This window comes from Zonotrichia albicollis, chromosome 1 (genome assembly GCF_047830755.1).
Source record: "Zonotrichia albicollis isolate bZonAlb1 chromosome 1, bZonAlb1.hap1, whole genome shotgun sequence".
Taxonomy (NCBI): Eukaryota; Metazoa; Chordata; class Aves; order Passeriformes; family Passerellidae; genus Zonotrichia; species Zonotrichia albicollis.
The window spans coordinates 44,519,567-44,546,652 of NC_133819.1; the positions used below are offsets into that span (position 1 = coordinate 44,519,567).

General features: G+C 45.5%; 2 protein-coding genes across 2 annotated transcripts in view; one reads left to right on the top strand and one right to left on the bottom strand.

Annotated features, from left to right (window-relative positions):
* The first annotated feature begins 4,915 nt into the window (after nucleotides 1-4,915).
* Nucleotides 4,916-27,086, top strand: part of MYRIP (myosin VIIA and Rab interacting protein) — a 353,883-nt gene continuing 331,712 nt past the window's right edge. The window contains exon 1 of the mRNA XM_074539973.1: nucleotides 4,916-5,069. The gene's annotated coding sequence lies outside the window, so the exon portion shown is untranslated. The remainder of the gene's footprint in view (nucleotides 5,070-27,086) is intronic.
* TMC2 (transmembrane channel like 2) overlaps nucleotides 13,448-27,086 on the bottom strand; it is a 36,042-nt gene continuing 22,403 nt past the window's right edge. The window contains exons 13-20 of the mRNA XM_074538387.1: nucleotides 26,362-26,514; nucleotides 25,497-25,625; nucleotides 23,236-23,303; nucleotides 22,547-22,786; nucleotides 20,847-20,972; nucleotides 16,425-16,503; nucleotides 15,183-15,303; nucleotides 13,448-14,036 (exon numbers count right to left, since the gene is read on the bottom strand). Coding sequence (XP_074394488.1) covers nucleotides 13,783-14,036; nucleotides 15,183-15,303; nucleotides 16,425-16,503; nucleotides 20,847-20,972; nucleotides 22,547-22,786; nucleotides 23,236-23,303; nucleotides 25,497-25,625; nucleotides 26,362-26,514 — 1,170 coding nt within the window. The 3' untranslated portion in view covers nucleotides 13,448-13,782. The remainder of the gene's footprint in view (nucleotides 14,037-15,182; nucleotides 15,304-16,424; nucleotides 16,504-20,846; nucleotides 20,973-22,546; nucleotides 22,787-23,235; nucleotides 23,304-25,496; nucleotides 25,626-26,361; nucleotides 26,515-27,086) is intronic.

Genomic DNA, 27,086 nt, shown 5'->3' on the forward strand with positions numbered 1-27,086 from the left:
GAAAATGCAGTTTTGCATGTTGGAGGTGAAGATTGTTTAGATTGGATCAATTTTCCCATATTGGTGTGGTTGCAGATGCTCCTTTTTGTACCTTCAGCACTGCCAATTAACCTGTAAAGAATGTTTTCTCTTGGTGCATGTGCTCATTTAATTTTATTGTAATAGTGCATATTAGCAGTAAAAAACCTAAAGCAAATTATGCATATTACTGCACAGTATCTGTCCAAAGGAGACTGATCTTTCTTCCTCTTGTCTTTACCTATTACATGCAAGGTGACTAAAAGGTTTGTTAATAATGAACAGGTGAGCACTTCACCATTTGTTCCTGAAAGAGAAAGAGAAGCTCTGTTCACTGCATTCCTCAGAAGTGTGCTTGTGGCACATCCTTTGCTACTCTGCAGAATCCAGCAGGAGGAGGCTCCTTCCTGCCACCTGAGGTCTGTCACTTGACTCCCCAGATCTGAGATTGTCCCAAAAGATCTGTTGGCCTGGATCTGTTTTTCACTCTGCCCCTTCAAAAATTTCCAAACTTGGAGCACAGTCTTACCCCTTGATACATTGAATCTCTGCTGTTACCGTTGCTGTTTCACCGTTGCCCCTTTTATCAGTTGTGTAACTTCTTTCCTGTGAATGTGTTCCTGTTAATGAGTATGTAGAAGTCATCAGACAGCTCCTGTGTGGGTGATGGTGCTGTTTTAAATCAATTGGTTCTGAGTAATTGCTGCTGAAATATTCCTGGCATGTTACTGCAATGTGGTTGTTTTCATTTAAGTATTTCCTAAAGTATCACTTTGACTTTCACGATTCTCATTCTTGGAACCAAGGGCTGGCAGTGGCAGGTGGGTCTGCACAGCCCGGTCAGGAGACAGATCTCTGCATGTGGGTTCAGAATCACCTCGTGGGGCAGTGGGTAGAGTGGTTGCAGCACTGCAGAGGGGATGAATAGCAGCTTTTTGGGAAAAATTGTAAGTGTTGCTCTGGACTGATCTGATTTGACCCAAAAGGGCTTAGGCAGAGGTCTCTATATAGTGGCAATTTCCATTGAAGGTCATGGTAGTGTTTCCTTTCTCTGTGACCTTCTCTTTGTATTTGATTTGGGTTTACAGAACTGGGTTGAATGGGGCTGGGTGAACTTCTTAGGAATAGCCTTCTTCCAGAGTTGGTCTCAGCAGGAGCTGCCTGTGGTTTCTGAGCATCGTAGAACCCCTCTGGACAAATGAGCTGTTGCAGTCCTTGCCAGTATGGTACTGTGTGATCCGTGAATGTCTCATACATGCAGCTTTCCAGTTCCCTCCCTAATGTGTATGCCACCATTCACAGATGTTCCTTTTCCTCTCCAGTCACTTCTTTGCCTAAATAATCACCATATTTTTAGTATCCATGTATTGTCAGATTACACCAAGGTTTTTCTGTTGCAGGAAGCAAAGGGATTGTCAGATTACACCAAGGTTTTTCTGTTGCAGGAAGCAAAGGGTTTTATTCACAGCTGAAGAGATGTTCCACTCTTTGCATCTGTAGTCTGTTTTACTTTGCGAAACTGAAAATGGCTATAGGATGTTTGATGCTGACTTTTAGGAGTATAATATACTCAAATTGTCAGCCTGTTTATTCAAATCTGTGAACTGTATAAGTATATAAAGGAAACTGAGATGTGTGTGATGAATTCACCTCACTGCTCCTCTTAGGAGGCTTCTTCCCCAGCCAGCACTGGGAGCATGCTGCATGCAGTTGGAGTGGATCTTGGAACAATTTTTTTTTCTTGGATTACTAGCATCTTGATGCAGGTAGACTCTACATGGAGTAAAGCACATGGTAGATCTGCAAAATAAATGCAGCACTCTCCAAAGCTGTGTATCTTGTACCTTCTTATGACAGATGAAGCCTGGCATCTTGAATATGTTTTCTCCCTGGCAGAGGGAGAAAAAAAAAGGGGATTCCAGATGTACATCATTATTGCTGTAGGACCAAGGTGTTGCTGGAGCTTGTTCCCACTGCACCCTGCAGCTTCCAAAGAGACATCAGCCAGCATTTCAGGCAGTTTTTTCTCTCTAGCTAGTGCTTGGCACTACCAGCTCCCAGCCCTTGCAGCCTAAAGCTTGTGGAAACCACAAGGCCTCAGAGTTGGTGAAAACCTGATCTACATTGAGTCTGTATGACGGGTAAAGGTAGAACAGTGTTACAGTTGTGTGTAGCACTGGGAATGAAGAACATCACTGATCATCAGCTCTGCACAGAGGCAGACTGTGATAAACACCTTGGGCATGATGGGTAGAATCTTATGTCACAACACTGATTTTCTCAGTTTCTTGCTTTATGGGGCACTGGTTTCTGAACCTGTTTTTATTTAGTTTTTAATACTTATGATTTTAAGAATACTCACTGCCATTTTTGTGCTGTCCAACTTTGGAAGCATGTCATTTTCATTTTTACATTGTTCATTTATACACTCAGTAGTCACTGTTGAAAAGAACTACATAATGAAGATACATTTTTGATATCTCTATAGCTGAAAGAACATGTCCTTTCTGGGCTACTGCTTAAACCCTCAGTTCATCAAGTGTTAATAAAGACTTTAGTTTACCTGGTATATCTTCTCATGTGATGGAGTCCTAAATATTTCTGTCAGTGTTTGTTTCACTGGCTACAAGATTGCTTTTATTAGTTCTTTTGAAGCATGAATAAAATAAATTATAAAGGGATGCAGGATGCATACTCAGAAATTATGGCTCCCTAACCATGCTTTGAAGGCCAGAGAAACCTGCCTTGGTAGAAAATCTCTCTCTTCATGCTAAATGCCATTGCACCACATGCAGAACGGTTTCTGGGGTTGAGTCACAAGCTCACTCTTTGTTTTGGTACTGGCTTGCTGGTGACATTGGGGCAGGACAAGGGGTGCCACAGTGTGGAGGGATAGAATGTAAGAAAAGAAAGTGCAGAAGGCAGTCTCCCACCTGAGGAGCTGCAGCTGCACTAATCACCGAAGATTAGGAACAGGCCTGCCTTTAACAGGCCACAGCTGTGTTCAATAAGAAGAGTGCTATAAAAGAGTGAGTTAGCTGAGGAGAGAGTTGGAGCTTGTTGGCTGTGCTGTGAGAGACAAGGAGTCAGTGCTGCAAAGAGGTGCCCACGAGAAATCACAAAGAAGGTATGGAACACCACAGTGCACGGGGACAGCCTGTGCCCACTACCCCCGGTATGGGGCTTGGGTTTTAGCAGCTCAGAAGGGGGGGAACAGTGTCTATTGCGTGGGCCAGAGCTGGATGCTGAGGACTGAAACAACATTTGGCTGTTCAATGAGACTGTGCACCCTCCCACCAGGTATGTGGGTTAGTCAGGTTGAGGGTTTTGTAGAACAGGGAGCTCAGCATGGCAGGTGTGGTGGCACAGTTCAAAACTCAAGAGCTGCTCTGCCACGGGGCACAGTTGAGCCAAAGACTGCGGCAAGCTTTTGCCATACGAGGGCGTGCTGGCACCTCTCCTTCCTGCGCTGCAGCTGGGAATGTTGGGATGCAGCCACACAGACGGGAAAGCTGCTGGGAAGCTCGGGTTCTCACCTGGAGTGCTGAATTAGTTAGCATTGCTCAAGGAACTGGTTCTAAAGTGTTTGCCACCTTAAGAGCCCAGGGGCTGCTCAGATTGAAGGAGATGGTCTGTGTTTGTCTTTTTGGTCTGAACCAGGTCAGGACGATGCTGCCAGTATTTTCCATCAGACACCGGCATGGTGGCTTTCTGCGAGCAGGCCAGCACCCCAGCATCGCTCCCCGCGGGCAGGTGACAGGAGGATGGTGGCGGTGCCTTGCACAAGTGCAAAATACGAGTGCGGGAATCCTTCCCAGTGCCCAGTAGATGGGGCTGTGTGTGCTTCCTGCTTTCCCCGCGTGGCAGGAGGGCTGGGCAGAGCGGACACCCGGGAAGGGAACAAAGCTGTCCCTCACCTGGCTTTTTGACTTCCCTGTACCAGAATGGTGCCATCTCACCGGGACAATAGGATACAGAAAAAAACCTCAAACGACCGAAACCCTACTATTTTTCTCCAAGTGTCTGAGTGTTAAACTTTTTGCCTCCATGCTGAGCTGCAAACCTTGATCTTGACTGTAATTTCTCTACGGGAGCAAGTGTGGGATGCCACTGGCTGTGAGTGTCCCAAGCTGAAGAAACTCCGTGTTGGAAAGCCATGTTTCTAACTCATCTTTCCTGTTTGGCTTATTGCTTCCAGCATTTTCTAGAATGGCTCGTCTTCTCCCTAGTACTCCCAAAGCTCCCACGTATACAATTCACTGCACCTGTTGGCCTTGTTTATATACGAAAAAATTAAGCAGCACATGCAGAGGGGGAATCAGGTGTGAACCGTTTTCTCTCACTTGTTATTTTGCTGTTAAGGGCTCTAATTTGAGAGGAAAGATTAAAAAAAAAAAAAAAGACACCACCACTTCCCTCTCTGCAGCACGTCTTCAGAAGGCTCCTTTAAGCCTCATTCCTGCTCCCAGCTGGGTAAGGTTTTACAAGCTCCAGGTGCCACGGGCTGAAGTGTCTCCTACCATTTTCTCACAAGGGCTGGTGTGGGGAAGGAGTGAATGTGCTGTTTGTTGGCTTTTCTTCTTGGCTTGTGAGGCAAACCCACTTTGTGTGCTGTAAGCAGGTAGCGGTTCTTCATCAGCTTTTTCAGTAGGGCTGAGAAGTCTAGCAACTTGTTTTTCTGACTTCAAGGGCTCAAGTCCTTTGAAAAATTTTGAGACTAATTTTAAGTAATAATTCTTTTCCCTAAGCCCGTCTTGGATTTCTGCTTGATTCCTATGCCGCCTGTGCTCATTTTAGATTTTATTTTTGTTCTGTGAAAGCTACGTGTTTGTGTTTATTGTTTCAAAATGAGAACTGGGATTTCTCAAACCATATCTTGAATATAGAAAAAGGAACTTCATTAAAATGTCAAATCTGCAACTAGTGATTTAAAATGAGCCAAGTTATCAACTCTGCATGGTCCCCAGGTGGGATGAGTGCTCTGTGAAGCCATTCTTTTGTGGCCTGTGTTGCCTCCCCTGGGATCTCAAGGTGGAGCTTTCTCTCTTAAGGTAAGTGTCAAGCTTTCTTTAAATGTTATCTTAAATCTTCTGTCATTACAAGAATAGTGAATTGACCTTCCCTTCTAGCGTCCATTCAGTAGGTACTGTTTTTCTGCTGTTAAGATAATTGCAACACAAAATACAGAGGTGAGCAGGGAGTGCCTCCCAAGGTGCAGTGTGAGCCAGAGGGGGGAGCAGGGTGGGCACCAGGCACGGAGCAGCTGCCTCCTTGCTCTCCTGGCTGGGTGAGCTCAGCAGCTGGCGTAGCTGCTCAGGCAGTAGTTGCTGGTACCACAGGGACCCCTGTGGCAAACGTGTGCTTGGCACATCTTCCTGGTTAGATGAGATTTAAGGGAGGCTGTCTAGGATGCATCTGGGTGTTGTGGAGCCCCCAAAACTGCCCAGAGGCTCCCTGCTCACCTGGAGGGCCAGGTGGAACAGCAGTTTTATAAATAGTTTAAACAGATGTTACTTTCAGAGGCTCTGCCTTGCCTTCTATAGTGTTTCCTCTGAAATCAAGGTCTGGTGGTAGCAGGAAAGAGGAAACCCTTTATTTTAGGTGGAGATTTGTTTTTCCTTCTGGACATTGGGTTGGAGGAGTACTGTGAGCAATGTGTGTCTGACCCATCCCCAACAATGGGATGGTTTTGGCTGTTTGGTGGATAACCAGTTCAAGTACAGTACTTGGCTTCAGTGGCACTGTGGTAGTGTGGCATACCCAAGTGGTGACTCGTGCTGTTCCAGCAGGACTAGTTCAGCTCCTCAGAGCCAGCTAAAGGTCTTTAGAAGCTACTTACCCTCCCTGTTACTGGCATAGGTGCTGAGGAGGACATAAAGTGCTGAAAGGGCATGTTCATGATGCTGGGCCTACCCTGGAGATGGATTACAAGGGATTTCCACCACTTCTGCACAAAGGAACTGCTTTTGTCCATGGGTCAATGCTCAGGGTGGTGCTAAGGCAGATGTTTCCCCACTGTTGGTCTCTGTGGCTGTGGCACAACCCCATCCTATGTGGGTGCGATGGCAGAGGTGGGGAAAGTTGAGCAGAAGCTGTGGAGAGTTCCACAGGCAGAGCTGCAGCTGCTTGAGAAGAAAACCTTGCCAGTGGCTCATTTGTTATATTTGCAAATGCAGTATCAAAATGCTTCTGCAGCCTTTTCCTCCAAAAACTGCAGGGCTTCTTGGGGAGCAGAAGCTGAGTTTGCCAGGGCCCCGTGCAAAAGCCCTGCAGCCCTGGCCACTGCAGCAGGTGGAGCTGGGGGAAATGCAAGCTGCAGTGGTGCTGCTGTGGTGGCAGCGAAGCTCTGCTGGTGTTCAGGCATTGTTTGTGCTGCTCTGTCCAAGCTGCTGTAGCAAAGTGCTCTGGCTAATGAAAAGGACATGGGTTTTATTATTGTGGGTTTTTTTTTTTTTCTGTTTTCCTGGCCTTGAGCCCTCCAGGCACCTTATTAAAATAAATCTGATAATAGCCTTCATATTTGGAAGATCCTACATATCTGCCAAGGCACTGAATTATTTACTGCTGCTGCTATCCAAAAAAACCCAGAAGTCCCATATGTGTGAAATGTTTCTTAATTAGAAGAAGGTTTGGATCTGCAGGCTTTTGTAGGAGGTAAGCCTTGGCTCCCCCAAACAGCTTTGCTTTGAGGGAGAGAGAATGGAGGAAGGGGGAGAACTCAGCTGCTTGGGATGTTTCTGCTGCTGCTCTTCCCTGGAAAAATGAGTTAGTAATGCTGTTAAAATAATGTTCCACCTCCTACTAACCTGATCTGTGCCCTTGATCACTCTGGTGTTTTGTCTATCCTCAAGCAGCCCAGGTAACAGTGCTGTGCTGCTGTGGTTGTTTTCATTTTATTTTCAACTGAGCTGAAGTTTTTTTTTCTTCCTCCCACATTGCCAGGAGAGGGATGACACTGGCAGCTTCTGCAAGCATTGCTGGGTTCCTAATGGAGAAGCTCTGCTGCTTTTATATCCTGCAGCTGTTTCCTTGCACAGCTTTTTCACTGCCTTGTGAAGCAGTGGTCGGTGCAGTGTGCCCTTACCCCCACGCTGGCCCTAAGGCAGGTGCAGGGCTGTTGAATTTCCTACCCTCCTGATTTCCCAGCTCTGTGAGCAGGGTTAAAGGATGGTTAAAGGTTAAATCCCACTCTTGTTCCTCGGGCATGAGCCTCCAGGGAGCACAGCTGAGATCAGCACTGGGGATTCTTGTGTCCCCCTCTGTTGCTCTCCTGCCTGGTCTGGTCCCCAGGAGGTGAGGAAGATTCTTAATTATTGTCCCTCTCCTCTCCTTGGCTTCTCTGCCACCTTCAAGTGACTTTTGTCCATTGGGTCTTTCCATGGAGGTTTGATGCTGATGCACATAAAGCTTTGCTGGGAAATGGCATCTGTCTATCCACCATCCCTGGGTGCCTGTCAGCTCTCCTCCCTCCACCTGCATGCTTGGAGCAGCAGCTGCAGAGAGAAATCTCTGTGCTTCAGTGCTTTCTGGTTCTGCTGTCAATCATGGAGGAGAGGTGCAGAAAATAATGTAAATTCTCAAACATTTAAAAAATCCACTCCTCTTGATCTCGGGGCCTGTGTGGATACATGCACACACAGACTGTCTCCTGATATGAGGAAGGTTGGTGGCCTTTGTTTGCTGAGGTCGTGGAGAGCCTGGGTATTCTCTGAGTAGCACCATGTGGTACCAACTGAAGATTTAGAGACAATGTTCACAACTGGGTTTGGATGTTTATGGGTGTTGGAATGGAAAGGGACCCCAGGGAGTTGTGCCCTGTGATTGCAGCAGAGCCAAGCCTCCCTGCATTAGCTCAGTGCAGCCCAGCATTGTGTTGGTACAGTCCATTTAAAACACAAGGCTGGGCTCTGATTCAGCACTGATGACTATGTTCTGTGAGAAATGGGCCAGGACCTAAAATCCTGGGGTTTCAGAGTCACTTTTTTCCCCAGGGGAACACTGAATCTGAGCATTTGGGAGTGATAAAGCCTTGGCTGCACATGAAGCCAGGCTGCCACCTGCCAAAGGACAAGCTGCTGCCTCAGGGCTCAGGCAAAACCATGACAGAGAGCAGAAAAATCCCCACGGCTGTCAGGCTGGAGAGCTGATAACATTGCATGCAAGATGAATCAAAAATGGGGGGAATCACTAATTTCAAGTCTTTTGGCAAGCACTCAGGTTTTTTTTTTCTTTTCTTTATCCAGGACATTTTTACTTTGAAGGGATGTGATTTAGAGAGGTGGTGGGGCGAGGCTCAAAGGTCCCTGTCTGACCTACTTCAGTGTCAGCAAAAGCACTGATTCGTGGTTGCAGAGAGTGCAGGGAGAGGTCTGAACATGCTGGGTGGGAGACCTGCTGCACCCATGGCCTGCTGGGGTCAAGGCAAGGATCCACAGGACATTCCATTAATTCTTAGGGCATCTTCACCAACAGAGAAGCTGCTCTGGTGCTCCTGACACTGGCAGGAGCCCTCCTGCCTCACTGGACTTCTGCCAGTGCCAGTGTGTGCATGTCCTCCTTTGAGTGGGGCAGATATTTCTAGAAATAGCCTCTTGCTTTTCTGTATTTGAAAGCAAAACTCAACCACCTGAATTTTGGAGAAATTCTGAAGTTTCTTTTTTATCTGTCTCTTGCTTGTATTTCCTGAGGGATTTTTTTAAGGTTCTGGTGCCTTTTATAAGCCGAAGATGTAAAGAAAGGAGCTAGGTCTCTACAAATGAGCACAACACAGTAATTAAACTCTTAATTCCTGTGAGGAAACAGATACTTAAGTGGTTTTTTTGGGTTAGACCTTTAAATCAGAATCCTTTTAGAATTTATCTCGTGTCTGACCTAACCAGACTCCTTTGCTCAGCTCCCTGAAGGTGAACATTCCCAGACTGGCACTGGCAGAGCTCAGGCCCAGCCAGACAGGAGCTTGTGGGGCTTGTGGGACAGGATAAACTGATAAAATCCCAGTCTCCATCATCAGGAATTTTCTCTGGAAAGTGGCTTTTGGCTGTCTTTCTCATCTGGATTTGTCAGAGGATGTTTTTTAGGGTAGATCTGAGGAATTGGTGTTGGTGCCAGTGCAGCCTGTATTCTTTGTCCCTACAATGGCTCTTGTGCTGGCTAGAGCCAGTTTGTAGGTGAGAGGTTTCTTTAGTCTGGATGTGCAGCAGAAAACCCTCCTCAGCACCCTGAAAGAAACTAAAAATCCATTTCCAGAGCTCTGGTTTGTTAGCTGGTATGGGAAAACCCTCTCCCCTGTCCATGAGCAGAGAAAGATTCCGAAGAAGAGCAGAGGTGGGTGACACACAAGACCTCTGTAGCTCACATTTTCAAGCAAGGTGACAATTCTATTTCTGTGGAGGTTCAGAATGTGTGATAAATGGGTTTGTCATAGTGCAGGGTTAGCTATAGGAGAAGAGGATAAAAGCTCAAGATGATCTTGGCTGCTTGTTTAGGATATGTGAGGTTATCAGGAAAAGGAGTGCTGTCAGTAGAGGTGGCACCCAGTGCTTGTTTCCCTTTCTCTTCTTGGAAAGCTTTATAAAGGCCACCTGAAAATACAAATTCAGGTATTTCAAGGTTCCCTTTTGAAAAGAACACTTACTGTTCTTCTGCAGCAAAAAGCTGATTTTTCTTCTTTGGAGAACCTAAGGTGCCTTGGTACCAAATACAAAATCAGTGTATTCTTTGCATTCTTTTCTGGCTTTATGAGCAAACTTGCTTAAAGGTGTCTGCTGTTCTCTGCTCATTGAGAGTACAGAAAGCACCTTATCTTGTATACAGCTGGGCTCTTTATAATAGAAATGTCTGAATTATGTTTTCGACCCTAAAAGACAGGGGTCCACATTGTTATCCCCTTCACAGCTCATGTTTAGCCATGTGTTTTGCAAAATTGCCCTTTAAATTTTTTTATTTTGCTGAGATTCCTGTTTATTAGTAACACTGAGCAGATGCTCTGCCTCGCCATGCAAACTAAAAACTGATGCCCATGAGAGCTGCCTGTTTAAAAACAAATCTCTGATGAGAAAAATAATAAAATGATTAAGCTTTGTTATTTCCTTGTGGTTTTTTTACCAAAACCTCTTGGCTGCACCATTTGAGCTAGTGGCAGTACAAGATGTGAAAAATTTGCAGTGCAGAGGGCTCTTCAGTGAATGCAAGCTGAGAGCTGTGAGAGATGTTACTAGGAGGTTCCCAGTACTCACTACTGAGCTTTTCTCCTTTTTTTTTGTTTTCTTCTTTCCTCTTGAAATTAGACTGAGCCCTGGAGGAAGATTGGGATGGATACAGTCTTTCAACAAATGTTAGGGGGTTGGAAATCAATGCTCAGGCAAGGGCTTTTTGCTGTTTCTAGCAATAGAAAAATAGCAATGAAACCAAACACTACTGAATATTTCAGTGATTTGTGGAGTTTAACCTTCAGTTGCATGTGAATAACTGGAAAATGTACTCAAAGCTCCAAGAGATAAATAATCATTTCAGTCAATATGAAGACTGAGGGTTGGCATTTTTACACCTTGCATGACTGTGGTGGTTTGACCAGGAAGAAGTGGGAATTCTGGGATGCTGTGGTCAAACCAATGGGTGTTCGGAGTTTGATACTGACACCTGGTGTAGCCAGTGGGGTTTGGACACACCTCCGAGAATACACAGGGGTTAAAAGCAGGGCTCTGGCCCTGGGAGGCTCTCTTGGGATGTCGCGGTGAAGAGGTCAGATCTCCCCCCCCGTCCAGCCGCTGCTGCTGGGCGGGGGAGGGGCAGCCACGTGGTAGGCCCTGGGCCTGGACAGAGATGGGAGGTGAGGAGGCCCTCGAAGATGGAAGGGTGGAAGACCCCAGGGAGTCAGCCCTCGGGCAGCCATTCCCCCCCCCCCCCCCCCCCCAGGAGAGAGAGAGAGCCGGCGACACCAAATGTGATAGCAGCCGGCCCAGGAGGAGAAGGGGGGGGGGGAAGAGTGCCCGGCCGGAGCGGCAGCGTGTGTGGGAGTGCCGCAGCTCCGGGACAGAGACTGAAAGTTTTAACCCCTTTCTTTCATGATTGGGGCCTTGCAAAAAATGCTAATCCTCCTCGAAGCTGAATAAGAAGGGAGATAAGAGATGAGATGAGACAAGGACCTGGCCCGAAGAACGTGGAGATGATTGAATGGGGAGAGATGATTTGGAGTGGCCTTTTGGCTGGACTTTTCTTGTGGCCATGGACTCAGTTGTTCCTGTGACACAGAGACTGCACTTAGGGGGAAGCAGTGGCTCAGAACCAGGAGGGTTCATCGTGAGGACCCCCCAGCCCCAGGGGGTTGGAAAAATATGGGGGGGACAGATGTCCCAAACCAGAGACTGTGCCTTTTTGGAGTGAGACAAGGCATCCTTGAAAGACAACCCTAAAAGCAGCTCTGGTCCATGCGCAGTGGTGAGAGCACTGGGCATGGAAGGAAGATGTCACAAGCGGCAAAAGGACTTTTTTCCGGGCGGTGCCGAAGTGACAGGGAAGCACACGAGGTTTCAGTGTGTTTCCAAGGGAAGCCTATGGAACAAGAAGGACTCCTTTCCTCTTCATGAACTGCAGTTTGAGTATACTAAAGTGTGGTGCCAAGGCTGGGCAGTTGGTGATTTGGGAGAATGTATTGGACTGAGAAAGTCAGGTAGTGGGGAGGAGGAAAGTGGTTTTTTTGTAAGGTTTTCAATTTTTTTTTTCTTTTCCTTATAGTTTTTCCCTATTTTCCTGTAGTTTAGGTAATAAAGTGTTCTTTATGTTTAAGCTAAAGCCTGTTTTGCTTATTCCTGGTCACATCTCACAGCAGACACCAGGGTGAGGGCATTTTCATGGGGGGCACCTCTGTGCCAGGCTCAAACCATGACAATGACTCCTGTGCTCTGACAGAGGATCCCACAATGGACTGGATTGGGGCAGAGAGTTGCCACTGGCCTGCAGGAATTGTCTGGCTGATGTTATCACCCTTGTGTCCTGGAGTCTCTGAGCCTGCAACAGACACTGATCAATGGGTGAACCTAATGTATTATAATTAGAGATAAACAAGCCTAGAAGGAGTAATTAGCTAATGGGCAGTTGTGTGCTCCAGAGATGACACAGTGCTTTGGAATGCTCCATATTATTGCTGGTCTGATGCAGGGGCCTGATTCAGAGAGTATCCAGATCTTGTAATAGTTACTAATCTGGTCTAAGTCTGCCTCAACTTCTCTGGTTTTCAAAACCTGTCTGGAGTTCTTTATGGCTTCTTGATAATGCTTCTTGTTGCCTTTATATGTGTGCAGGCACGTATGCACACACAAGCTTCCAGCCTCTTTCAGTTGGCTAGCAGAAGTGAGTGAGATCTGAAGCCACGTTCTCCCCTTTCCAAATTGTGTTTCGGTGTGAGCTGAGGAGTGAAGAGGAGGAGAGTGCTCTTCCTTGATATGCAACCAGTCCCTAAGATACCAGAGTCTGCAGGGTGGACAGGCTGTGCCAAAATCAGGGCGCTGTGTTGTTTCTGTGATATCCTTCTGGGTTGGCAGGCTGGTAACACCTTCCCCCAGCACTTGCTGACCAGTATGGACACCTCCAAGGAAGGATGTCTCCTGAAAAAGGCCTTCTCTTATCTGACTTTTCTCAAGTTCAGTGAATGTGTATCTCTGCAGGGAGCTCACCACAGCAGTGTTGCATCAGCAACTCTAACAGTAAAGAGGCAAGGCAAGACATTTTCTGTGGGACCCAGATCAGAGAAATGTCCCTCCAAGCCCAGGAAATAAATCCAATGAGCAGCTTCTCTCATGGAGGCTCCATGGGAGAATGACCAACCCTGACCACAGCAGTGTCCTGGGAACAGCCAAACTGACTTTGAGCTGTGCACCAGGAACAGCTGCTTCTAGAAACAACCCATTGACTTTGCTGTATTTGAAAGCAAAATGCAATGATTTAATTTTTGAAGAAATTCTGAAGTCTCCTTTTATTTATTTCTTGCTTGCATCTCCTGGAAGTAATTCTCTACTGTTCTTAAATGGCAACAGGAATTTCTAAATGGTTATAATCAGAAACTAGGCCAAGGCACTGTTAGTCTCTCAGTTGTGCTGGGTGATGTTGCTAGACTAGGAATCATATACAGGGATTGAAATAATGGTGCAAGCTGCTGTCAACAGACTGTGAAAAGAGGAGTGGAGTGGGAACCTAGAGAAAGGGGAGGTGAGATTGAAAGATGGAAGTTTGGAGGAGGTAGACTATAGGAAAGCTATGACAAGGGACAAAATGCAGCTGAAAAACATTCCCTCTGGTAGGAATCCTCTACTGCTAGTAGCAGCTGCCTTGTGGCTGAGCAGGGACACTCAATTTTTTATAAGAACACTAAATTCTTCAGGCAGAGGAACAAAGAAAAAACCCACCACAAACCTCTGTTTAAATGACAGGTAAATTCACACCACTTTTATTGATTAAAGAAGCCTTTGAAAGTAGTGGCAAGCACTTGCTCCACAGAGCAAGTTGGTGGCCACAGGGTGCGTCCTGTGTGAAGCACTCCAGCAATGTCACGGCTGATTTTTGTTCTGATCGCCTCCCATTTCCCTTGGGATCAAAATCAGCACAGCCTTTGGTGTTAACAACTCAGAATCACTACTAAGTGTCTAAACAAATCTGTATTAGAGAGTGTTGGGCAGGTAGAGAGCACCACGAGGGGATGTCCAGCATGCAGGAATCATTTCCTACCAAAGCTACAGCAGTTCATGCAGCGCAGGAGAAACTTTGCTGAGGTTACCGAGCAGCCCGTGGGTAGCATGGCTGCCCTCTCCCTCTGCCAGGGACTGGTCCCAGGGGGTGTCCCCACGGCCTGGGCTGGCCAGGGTAGGGTGCCCGAGCGCCCAGTGTCCGTGGCTGTGTCACAAACACTGGCGATGGTGCGGTGAATGCTGCTCCCCGCCCGCCGGCCATGGGGCTGCCAGCCAGGCCTTCTCCTCTTCCCGGCTTCCTGGCAGGGCTGGATCCATTTGGAGACTCTGTTTTCTTGTCTAGAGCAAAGATTATGAATGTCATTTTCTTTGTAGCAAGCACTGCCTTTTGTCCTCTCCCCAGTGGCTGCTGTTTCTTCTCTGTGCAATAACCAGTGTCTGGGGATTTGTGTTTGAGCATCTGAGTGAAGGAACCAGGAACAAGAATGTTCTTCCCCCAACTCAACAGCCAGTTCATGTCTCTGCTGCCCAACCCCTCTTTTCAGCTTCTTACAGAAGCATTGATGAGACACAATAATCCTACCAGCCATGCTGGCACACACCTAGGCATGGGGTGGTGGTAGGTAATTCCTGATTTTAGTTTTTATTTTCAGTGCACTCAAAACACTGCCAGCACTATATCCATTTAAATTAATGCCTTGAGTCTGCTTTGGAGGGGATCTGACCTGGGTTGCTCTGAGCCTTCCAGTTTTGTCTCATCCCTTCAAATTCATGGGAGCTATGGTGGCACTAGTCTGCTTTTCTCACAAGTACCAGGATAAAATCAAAATCTTTCAGGTGATTTTCACGAGTGAGAGCCAGAGGCTCTGACAGTCAGGAAGTGGCTGGTTGAGATTGAGCCTGGAGGATCCATTTTCTTTGAAAATGGCTCAATCCTGGTGCTAATGCCTCCTCCTGGTTCTTTCTGCCCATGCACCTCCACAGCAGATCTTAGAGCACACATTTATTTACTCTAAGACTTCAGCAGATCTTAGAGCATGCATTTATTTACTCTAAGACTTAACCCAATCCTGTGAAAAGTTTCTGCCTCATTCATGATGAATTTTCCAATGAAAAGCTCAAGTCAGGAAGAAAAAGTCTGACTCAACTCACTAGCCCTGAAACAACACTGAGTTTAAACACTATTCCCAGAATAAATTGCTGGTTTCATGAACAGCATGGTTAATAGTTGGGATGTGAATCATAATTTTAGATTACAATTCCCACTGTGACAAGCCTGTGTGAGATATAATCCAGTCTAAAAATGTGCCCTTCCTGAGTGTCCATTGGCAGGTGGACTTCTGAGATAGGACAAAATCTGTGCTAGTGATACTCATCCAATCCCTTGCTAAGGTGTATCCCTCCTGTTTTTCAATCCTACCAGTCACTTTGGTGGATAAATGAGCCCTTTTGGAAGTGTTATGGGGAGATTGTTTTAATTTTTACCTTCTGCTTGTTTGGGGGGACTTTCAGGCTTTGTACTCGGTGTAAGTAAATCCTCCAGATCTTGCAGCATAGGGTTTGTACTGGCTTTGTTGTTTCTCTTGTTTTTCTCCTCTTCTCGTTGCTGCATCAATAAAAACCATTGGGTTTAGTTAAAAACTGCAGGTGTAATCTGGGAAATGGTGGCCTTGTGTTGTGTTTGCCTGGCTAAGTGTTTGTTGGTATGAATGAATCTCTTTATTAAGGTGCTGAATCCTGGTGTGGTGATCAGGGGTTTCCAGGAAAGAAAGTACATCCCAGGCAGGACTGGAAAACAGTGGCTCTGCTCCTGTTAGAGCAAAGCACTTGTATATAACATGGTTTAGGTCCATCAGGCTGTCTGTGTGCTCCTACAGCTACCAATCTGCCCTCACTGGTGTACTGGTTAGTTTTAAATGTGAGCCTCTTGTGAGAGAGGGTGTCAGGGATAAATGCCAGAGGAAGAGGGTATGGCAGCACAGGGATGGGCTGCAGGGCTGGCTCTGGCGTTACTTGCATACATTTAGGGCTGCAAAAGATTCTCTTCTGGATAGTAGAGGGAATCTGTACTTTTGGATAGGGCTGAGTCCTGCTTTGTGATCCCTTTAGCCCTGATTCCAGCCAGGTTGTGCAGTGTGAAATAGAATGCCCCAAAATCTGAGAGTGCTGTAACACAGGTTCACCTGCTGCAGTACCTGAGGGTGCCCTTTGCACCAGGACACTTCCTTTAAGCTGAGTGATTGATTCTGAGTTTGAGCATTTGAATGTAATTTGTGGAGTCCCATTTATCAGTACTCACATCCTCATTTTTAATGTTGCACCAATCTCTGCTTTATGTGATGTTTTGCTTTATGTGGCACTGCTTCCTTGGCTTGGATTCTGTCCTGTGCCCGTGAAATGGGTTTGGTTTCCACAGGCTTGTCATTTTTCCTGGGAAATCTCAGACACCAAAGCATTGTCTGAACCTTGATGTAACTTACTCCTGTAGATGAAAACCACAGCTTATGGCAAAGCCAATTGTAGTTCTGATGTATGAAGTAGCAGACTATTATGGGATGTGACCACTCTGCGCAGCTAGACATTCAATACCATCAGAGGTGACTGAGCAAGCATAAAATACATAATCTTCTTGTGTCACCAAAGTGAAGAGTGATTTAAAGCATACACTCTGCGTCAAGATTTAAGTGCATGGTATTTCAAAGGTGGTTTTGCCAGATCAGTACCTACCATTTGCATTTTCTTCTTCAGCTCTGCGTTGGCACGCTGATATGCTTTAGACACAGCATTCAGGTAATAGATGGTGAGGCTAGAAAAGAAAACATGGTGCTGTAGTAATAGGATCAGGGGAAAGAGTTTCACAAGGAAGGAACATGTAACCCTCTGATTCCTAATTTTCCCACCTTCTTTTAGAAGCTCAAGGTTTAGGAAAAATTTGGGCTGCCTGTGGCAGGGTTAGCCAAAACAGGCTGAGCCCATCCAAAGCTCAGTTCTACTCAAACAGAAGAAAAATGACAAGCCTGCCCTCGTGTCTCCACCTTGGCTGGCTATGGGCTCTCTCTGCTTCCTTTGCACCAACCTTGGGGAAACCAGGCACCAGCCTTGAGATGGAACTGCCACCACATAACACAGGGACCTCAGGAAAAACTGGAAAACCAGGGAAATAGTGGTAGAATAGGGCCTTGACACCTCTCCTGAAAAGCAGTGCTCAAGGAACAGTCGTCCTTCCCCCTTTTCCAGGACCAGGTGCATTCTCTATCCCTGGAAGGGAGCAAGGTTGAAGCCGGGTTGGAGCAGAGCCATGGGCTTTTGTTTTGATCCTCTCTTCTCCAAAAAGGGCACACCAAAGCCAGGGGAAAACTGAGCCAAGCTGGAGGGAACTGAGAGGCCAGTGGGGATGGGAGAGGGCATGCTGTCTGCCAGCCTCTGGCACACAGGGAGGCTGTGCTTTAGAACATGCCCAGGTGTCTGGGCCTGTCTTGCCACCTCTGACACTCACCAGCCAGTAATATCTTGGTGGTAAAAAATAGTCCCCTCCTGCTTTTGTGGAGTTATCACCATCATCTGCTCAGGGGGTCCAAGCCATTTCCAGGAAAAGTACCAGCCATTCAGTTCACTGCTATAGTTGTTTTGGTTTGGTTTTTTTTTTGTGGTTTTTTTTTTTTTTTTTAAATAAAGTAGAAAATTCTCTTATAGAAGGAAAACAAAGGTAGGGAAAGAAAAATGGTTTCCAGAAAGTTCAAAACCTATGTGTGTTGCTCCAGCCCAGGTTCATCAAACTCAAACCACACTCAAGGATTTCATCAATTGAGTGCCTGGTCCTAAGCCCAGCAAGGCACCTTGAGGGTTTCCAGGTGGAAGATCAGGAAGTGGTGCTTAGGATTGCCTTTCTTGAGGCTATTTAGGGGGTCTGTTTAGAGGAAACACATTAGCTTCTTTTTGTCTAACATTAACCCAAAACTCAGTCTTGGTAATCTAGGCTCTCTGTCCTGCAAATCCTCTTGGAAATTGTTTTTCTTTTTGTTCTTCTGTAAAGGTGTGATGGTTTTATTTCTTTTATGTTATCAAGCTCATTGTCTAGAGAATACTACTTTGTAATCAGAGCTGTGAATAAGAATCATGTTGATAACACACTAATATTTTCGTTTTGCTAATTCTTGTTTATCCTAAGTTGAGCAAGGACCTTTGTTTTTGTCTCAAGCTCTGCCAGTGACACAAAAGAAACTGGGACAGGGCATAGGTGGGACAGGTGACCTGAACTGACCAAAGGGATATTCCACATCATAGAACGTCATGCCTGGTGTATAAATAGAGGGGAGTTACCTTTAACAGGGGCTGGTCTGGTTTTGGCAAGGGGGGCTCTGGCATCAGCCAGTGGTGGTGAGCAACTGTATTGTGTGACACTTATTTTTCCCTTATTATTATCATTTACCATTATTATTATATTTTACTTTGGTTTTGATTATTGAATTACTCTTATCTCAATCTGCAAGGTTTTTCTTTGATTCTCCTCCTCATTCCACCAGGATTGGAGAGAGAGAGAAGAGGTTGAGCAAGTAGCTGGGTAGTGCCTAATTTCCAAGTGGGTTTAAACCATGACACCCTGGCACCCCTCTTTTTTGATGTATTGCTTTCTCAGTTCTGGGGAGAGTGTGGGTCACTGTCCTTTTCTAGCCTGCAGAGGAATTTTAATTTTTCCCCCTTCTTGATACTGTAAAATGCTTCTGTCTTCTGCCAGAAGGCTCTGCAGCCCACAGCTTGAAATCCTACTCTCTGCCTGAGTGGGATTAGGTGATGTGCCCATGGGCACCATATCTTTCATTCTTCTTTCTCTGTATTTCCTATTTCCCTTGTCCTTGAGCAGTTAAAAGCAAGACAGTAAGCTTGACATCCATGTCACTCACTGGACCCCATCATTGTTTGGAACCAGGAGCTAAGAACTGAAATAAGCAGAAGATGCATTTTGGATTGCACCTGGATAAAAGAGAAGTGGTTATCATGACTAGAGAAAATTACTTAATTCAGTCCATAGTAAGTGGAAAACACATTTTTTTTGAGGGACTGCAATCAAAATCAACAGACTGTCCATTTATGATCCACCTGTTGCTCTTTGTAGAGGCTATTTTTAGTATGGCTGGATTGCAGGTTGCCTTGCCTGCTGCTTTGAGAGCTTCTGACTCCATGCTCATCAGGACTAAATGAAGCTTTTGCATTTCCCTGGTTTAAATCTCCTGGCAAACTGGATGGGGTTCATCACAAGGACTAGTTCCAGCTTAACCCTGTCTGCCTGTCAGCACCATAGGAGAAGTTGAAGATTTTCAGAGACAAGGCACGAAATTGGGCACTTGACTGAAAAGGAGGAGAGAAAAGGGCCAAAGCCTTAAGACACAACCTTGTTTGTTCACTGTGATTTTGTCTGGGATTATCACAGGCAAGGAGAGCACGTAGATAACAATCAATGCCTCTGCAAGGCACCCAGTGCTCTCAGGGCATGTGAGAGCTGCTGCCAAGGGGACATGGGTCTGACTGGTCCAGGCACCATGGGGGAAGCCACTTCTTTAGGGCTGTGACTCTCCTGGGAGCTGAACAGCTGGAAATAAAAGTGTGTAATACATACAGGCCATACAGGCAGCGTATCTGGCTGGAAAGTGAGGATGTTTTGGGTAAAATGGGCATAAGGCACCTCTCAGTTCTCAGAGGGGAGTCGGGGCAGAGACAAAACTGTGTCTTGAGGAGAGTTGGACTGATGGTAAAGCTGTGGTGAGGGAATAGCCAGCACTGGGGAGTTGTGATAAAAGGTGTCTCTTCAACAAATAAACTGAATTTGTGCTGTTACTTTTCCCAGCTGTCAGTGGAGGAAAGGGCGGGAGATTGTGACTGGAAAGAAAAAAACATTGTTTTCAAAGGTATTGCTCTCTCCCATCAGCTTTTTTCAGGGTTGCATCAAAACCTCAGAAACATTGCCTGCAGCCCTTTTGTTAAGGTGGCCATTTGGGGTGTTCTGCAGTCTCCATTTTGTGTTTGCAGTAGCACCTGCCAGTGCTGCTGTGAAGCCCACAGGACCAGAGTTTCTAATTCAATCTATGCTTGGCCACGCTGGGGTGTGCTGTGAGACTTCTTGTCTCCTGCACAGATCTGATCTAGTCTGTACAGGTGTAGGATCTGTCTGCAGAATTTACAGTACCTGACCATCCTTTAGGAGTTAAAAAGAGCAAGTAGTTTGAGGTAGGTAGAGGGATGACATGTCACTTTCAGTTTATTTAGGATTTTTCTCAGGTTGTTTGTATAAGAAACTTTGTATGGAACTAGTATTGGACACAATTTAATGGCATTACCTTCAGTGTAGCTATGCAGGATGAAGCATCACAGTGCCCAAGGATCAGCCCAGAGGCTCATCTCCAATGTGTGGATAGCCCAGAAAGAGTCAGAACAGGAATCTCTGTATGTATCAGGCTCCCCAGCTCTGTCCCCATTTCCCATAGATAAGTCTGAAGTGCTCAGAACTGCCTACAGAATTTGGCCACAGCCCTCCTACTCATTTTGATAACTTTGTAAAGCTTCAAGAACAGTGCCAAAAATATATTTTCAAATAAAAGGAGAGCTAATCCTAATACTGCTGAAGGTGCTGGGGATTTAAGTTTGATTTCAAAGCTGAAATGATCAAACGGCACTAAAACAAATACCAGATGTATTACTTGGAAAATGAAGAAGTAAAACCCCCCAAACCCAAACAAAGCTCACAACTCTGCATATTTTTGGAACATGTAATTTTTGAATGCCCTGTCTTGGCTGTGCTCTAAATACCACCAGCTGTGACAGAAATTGCTTCTCCAAAAGGCGCCAGGCTGAGACTGACCATTTATTTCCTGCTGGCTACAGAAAATTTTTCATATGGAAGCTGTGACAGCTTAGATATCTACAAGGCCTCTGTCAGCAATGCATTTCATCCACCAAGTTGTGTTTAATTGGGTCAGGTAATTAAATTTTGGGAAATTGGGTTAGGCAAAGGCAAAGGGGGTAGGTAGTATGTGTCTGCTCTAATCCACGCTGTTATCTCAGCAGAACCTGTGTTTAGACCTGACTAATATACCAGAATTTTTTTCCCAACCTTCTCCCCCAAGCCAGGCATGTAATATTGCAATGAAAACTTACACCATGAGCAGAATTGCAGGTATGATCAGTCCTGGATTTGCCAAATAGCTGAAGATCTTGGCAACAAAAAGTGGAAAATCGAGCTCGATGGTCTCTTGAATGACATCATACATCCTTTTCTTTCCACTAGGAAGACAAACAGCCAGTTAAGGAGTGTAGGTATCCTTTGGAGGGACAAAATGCCCCAGTCTCATGGTGCTAAGCAAGATGCTTCACCTCTCTTTCGATGAAGATCAGCTTGCTGAAGGCCACAAAGGAGTTTAAAATGCCTTTATTTGAAATTATCTATTGGTTCATTCATTCCCTCACTCTGTCTCCTCATTGACTATACAATTAATCTTTGCTAGGCCAACTTGCTCCTGGAGTCAATACATTTATTTCCATGCTTGACTCCTTTATGAGTCCTGACTATTTACCCCTCTGAAATAGATAAAACCCTACAGACTGCAGTAACTACATATTTCTGATGAATATCTTGTTAAGTTTTGCCTTTTCATGGTAGGGATGACTTTCCATATGCAAATTCCAGCTTTCTGAAATAATGAGCCAACTTGAAGAGCTGCTAAGTAATGACAAAAATAGAAAGCTGTGATTATTGCTTAATAGGAGACTCAGTGAAAGAGTAATTTCAAATGGGATTGATAAAGCAGATGAGAGTATTCTGTATGAAAGAAGAACAAATCTGAAAAGGGCTGGATTATATAATTGACCTTCTTCTCTCCCCAGCATCTCTGGGTCTGGGAATTCAACACCATCAGGGCTATTCCTCCCATTTAGGCTTAGTGCTTCCTGGGAGCTTGCAGAATTCCCATCAGGAAGGTGTTGGACTCTCTATCTTAATGTTGAGAGCCAATAAAGAAAACTTGGATAAACAGCATCCCAACCTCATCAACTGCCAGGAGCTCAGGAGAGCTGAGCTTTCAGTCGAGCTGCCAAGGGTCTGAATCAGGCTGAGTGGCTTTTGAAGGGTTGATTGGGAATTGAAATAGCTCTTTCACATTGCACATTAGTCATCTCCCAATGATAGCGTGCGTGCAACAAGTTACTTGTCAGATCTTCTGACATTACTCGTTGACACCTGTCCTTGTTAGGGAACTGAGGGTATTTTGGTCTCTTGCCTTTCCCCTGAGCCTTTGAGCTTTCTGATGTCATTCTCCGTCAGCAAGCAGATAACCCAAAACATCTACAAGAACAATTTGTTCCAAGCTGGCTCCTTGCTGAGTCAGATTCAGCAAGCCCAGGAAATGGCGTTATTCAATCAAATTAGACTTTATTGGCACGTTAATCCAGTCCACTGAATGCTCTGTGCAGTGCTGGTTCTGTCCTAATTGAAAGACAAAAAAAAATTCCCACAACATTTAAAAAAACCCCAAACACCAAAGAAGAAGGGAAAAAAGAGGCAGTAATTTTACAGGCTCACCCCTATCCATTTCCTGCTATTTGCCAACTAAAGTCAACATATAAAATACATCCTTTGGACTCATTTTGTTTCCTCAATGTTCCAAAGAGCCTCTGGAACACTCCAGTTGGGTTTTTTGGGGATTTTTTTCTGGGACTGAGACTCCATCTCTGCTGGAGTTCCGTCCTTCTAATTTCATGAAAATATGAGAATTTTGCTTTCAAAACATGAAAGCAAAAATGAAAATTTTCTTCCCGTGTACCACAGAACAAAAACATCCTTTTTGGTGTTTTGGCAGTACCTGAAAGGTCCACAGTCAAAGGAGGGAGGCAGGGACATGATGGTGTAAGCCACAGGCAGGAGGCTGAGGAAGAGGATCAGCAGCAGCAATCCCATGTAAAAATTGTTAGACTTGGATGCTTTGAAGACTCTTGCATGAGGGACATTGCTGCTCATGACAGCCCAGCACTGAAAATACATGGAGGTTAATAAGCGCAGCACGTTTATACCCACGAGCCCTGGGGCGTAAAAGGATCCCATCCTGAAAAGGAAAAGAGAAGGACAGGAGCTGTTTTTTGACAGACTGGAAGGTTTACCCTTTTCAAGAACAGAAAAGGAGGTGTTTGTGTGGTGACAAGTTTGTTCACAAACAAAGGCTGAGCGGGCTGATAGGTGCTACCCATGTGTTCCCACAGCAGAAGTCACCTGCACCCATGGTTGTGGTATGGGCCCCCTCACTGAGGGCAGCAAGGCCTCAGACTGCTCAGGGGTTGCAAAGTTTTTCAGTTTGTGACAAAAATTTCTTGGAGATGGCTTGGAAAATGTTAGGTGAATGTAACCAGAGTAGAAACGCGCTTTTGTAGTTAAGCACAGAAAGCAAATCAGAAAAAACAGAACCCAGAGGTTTATCTAGTTGGCTTGGAAGCTCTCTAACTCCACTAACAGGTTTTCTCAATAACATGAAAAATAAAATAAAAGGAAATATCTTACCAAATCATTCCCTGGTTGAACACCAGACCCAAAACGTTGCCGCTAATGTCAAACTCTGCATAGGATGGCTGTGTGGGGAAAGAAAGGAGAGTGTGCTGTTGCTGGAGGTACCTGCTGGGTTTCTGCTGGGTGCATGATGCTTATTCAAAGCTGGCAAGCAGGGCTTCCTGGGAGGGCTCCTGCTGCACACTGCCTGTGCACACTGTCTGAATGAGCAGCAGCAGGGAGGGGAAAGCAGAACTGGAGCTACTGCTGCTTCTGTCTTGGCTTCCAGAAAGCTGCCAAGATCGATGGCGGTGCTTAGAGTGCTCTGTGTTTCTCGCTCCCTGCTAATATGACACCAGCTGTGAGCATGGCACGGGACCACGTTTAAACTCCAGCTGGTGCCTGGTCATGGATTTACAGTTCCACCCTGGTAAAATATTGAATCTTGAAGCAGTGATAATTATGAGCTGGAAGGCAAATGCTATGCTGGATTATGTCCGTGTCCCTGGGTTCAAGCTGCTGAAGAGCAGAAACGCAGGGAAAAGGGAGAGAAATACAAGGGAATATATGACCTGATGGGTATTAGGTGGCATTTTACTCTGTGCTAGCAGATATATTGCTCCATATAAAGCAGTATTTTAGTTATTTTAGCTATCTGATGTGGGTGCTAATGGTGGCAGGTCCAGAACAGGCTGGTCTTTTCTACTGGCAGTATTTGTTGCTTTATAAATTATTATTTTGTTAGATTTGCCTATGATGAAGCTACTTCTTCTATATATATATCTACTTTTGTGTGCACAAAACTTAGGTGATTTTTGGCAGATGAAATTTTGTGTAAAGATTTTCACGTTATGTTTTCTTGAAAAAAAGCTATTTTTTTTTAAACTGCAATGCAGGAAACAGAATTCTAAGAAATGGTAAGTGATGCTCTTATATCTTTGGAATCCTATGTAGTATGTCTGTTTTTTATGCCATTTGCATTTATTAATACTGTCAGCAATTCATAAAGTTGAAGATGTTTGTGCTTTATGATGAAAACTTAAGGGGAGTCTAGTCAGAGTCTTGCTTTGCTGACTGCTCACACCTTTGGGAAGGGATGGCTGTAAACACTGGGGTTTTTTTTGTTCTTTTGATTCTGGTCCGTTTCTACTTTAAATCTTCAGCTAGAAGTTAATATTGGCTTCCTTTTCGCATGAAAATAACCCTACTTTCAGTGTCTGCTGTCCTTTGCCTTGAGTATTCCTAGGTGAGAAGGCTGGGTTAAACAAGAAGCTTATTCATTATCTGCATTAGAAAAACACACAGAAAATTGTGCTGCTGTCCCTGGCCGGGTTGTGTTAGTTGGCCATCAGCAAACCATCTTTGCACAAGCAATGGAAGTAATTTCATGCTGCTTGGCTGCTGGGGGGACCCTCCTAGGCCACCCTGGGAAATGTCCTCTGCCTCCCTCAGAAGAAACACAGAGCTGCACAAGCAGCAAAATGCCTGTTGTGCCCTGCCTGCTCTTCCTGGACCAAAGCCCTCCTTCTTGCTCTTCTCCAAACCACTCCTGGGAACCCTCCCACTATGGCAGCTAGGCAGTGGGTGCGCTGATCTGCTTGTAAGCTTGCAAGGCATTTTCATCCCTGAATCCATCTGCTTTTGTTTCCTCTCCTGTGAAGCAATGGACTTCCCTCCATCCCCCCCATTATTTGATTTGGTATTTTGTGCAGCTCCAGTACTGACTGTTTGGTAATGCAGCCTTTATGAATACCAGAGTCCAGCGCTGTTGTGTGTTACATGCACATGAGAGGGGAAGGAAGTGTTCTTTGTTCCACTGCAGCAGAAGAAACACCAGGAGCAACCTGGAGCTTCTAGAGCTTCTGGAGCAGAAGTTTCCAGGAGCAATCAGGAGACACTGCTGTGAGAAAAGCAGGTTCCTGCCTACACAGTGGCCAATGAACGGGAAGGTCTGGGGCTTTGAAAGGGGATATAGAAGAGCCCAAGGTTTCGGGGTTTAGCAACTGAATGAACACCATATTATTTCTTTCTTAAGTCAGCTTCATGTCCTAAAGTTCTGAGATGGGGAGGAGAACTGCATTTTTGTAGAGTTCTTACTGGGATGAAGCTGATTGACCCAGAAAAGTGAAGCAGACTATGGATACCAATTATGCAGCAAGATCAGACGGCCTCTGGAAGCATTCAAAACAAAGTCATTTGTAGTGTTTGACCAAATGGCCCTACATTACTTTTATCTTCTTGGCTATAAGATACTGACTGGGCTATAAGATACTTACAAATCCAGCCTCTAGGTCCCAGCACCAACAGTAATTCACAAATCTGACAAAGCAAGCTCGGATGAAATCTCCCACCAGAATGGTTATGTAGGTCACCAGGATATCAGACACAGTGAGCCTCACGAACTCCTGCAATTTAAAAGAAGGAAAAAACCCATTTAACTCCTATAATTTCAGTAGCACATTCAGGACTGTATTTTTTATTAAGCTATTTGTCTCTATATGACAGCAATCTTCAGGAAAGCATGCCATGAGCAAACTCCATGCCTGTTTTCAAACTGTGCAGTGCCTAAGCTTTACCTCTGTGCTTGGGAGCTACGAGCTCTGTTACAGCTTTTAGATCTGATAGCTGCTGCTGGCATTATTGACTGCACTGCATGCTGTGGCAGCACAGAAAGTGGGAGCAGAATGCTAATGCTGCAGGAGTGCTACTGTAAAATATACTTATGCCCTCAGTTGGTTTGATTGTGCATTGCTCTGGTATGGCTCAGCCTCCTGACTTTCATGTGGACTCCTAAGAAAATTGTTCAGTTGTAAACAAGAGCTGGGTGTAAGTGTAGAGAAAGGAGATGTGAGCAAGATCTGAACAAGAACATGGTGCAGGTGTGGCTGCAGACTGCCTGGCCTTTTGTGCCTCAGAGCTGTGCATGCCCTGGCTGCTTCCAGCTGAGGATTTCACCACCATGGCTTGAGAACCATGGCAAAGGGCCGGTATTGCCTTGGTGATGCTGCCTGAGAGTGGGGGAAAGACCTGCTCTTTGTGAGGAACACTTCAAGCCTGGAAATGTTAAAGGCATCAATGGAAAAAATGTGAATGAACCATCCCAAACCAACACAGAGGCTTGCTACAAAATGGATTTCTTACGATGCCAACAGTTGTCTCCCAGCAGGGTCCCCTGGGCACGTCTGCAGGGTCAAGGGGAGCGGGGGTGACAGCGCTGTCATTCCCTGCAGACGAGTTGTGGTGACCAAGCAGTGTCCAGTGAGTGATGTTTTTTACCACATCCTCTTCTGCCAGCTGCAATGAACAGACACACCCACAGCCCCCCAGACAAAACCATCAGAAAATAGAAAACATGGAGGTGCTTGAAGAATCCTGCTCCTTAGCAGTTACCACCCCGTGTACAAATACCTGTTCACAGTGGAGTCCCAGTGCTGGCAGTAGCACAGAAACTCCTCTTTTGCCTGGAGCAGGGGAACAGCTGAGAGTGGGTCAAGTCTTCATGAGTTTTTGGGGAACAAGCAGCATGCTCCCTGCACATGGAGGAGTCAGACTTCCTTCAAGACTCCTGTATGCAGATGTAGCCTTCACCCAGTCCTCCTCCTCCACATTATTCATAATTTTTCAGGGCAGAGCCAACCGCCCTGGTTCTTCTAATTCTTCCCCATTTAAAACAGAGTAATTTTTTCTGTGGATAAGTTAGACATTTATCCTTTCCTGCAGTTATCTGCCCACAACATGCTACCAGGATAATGTTAAAGAGGGGAGGCAGGGGAAGAGGATTATAAATTGTATCCTCAGGGTGTGCTGTAATAGAAATTGCAAACAATGTCAGATGGAGAAAAAAAAATGGAATTGCCCTAACATGC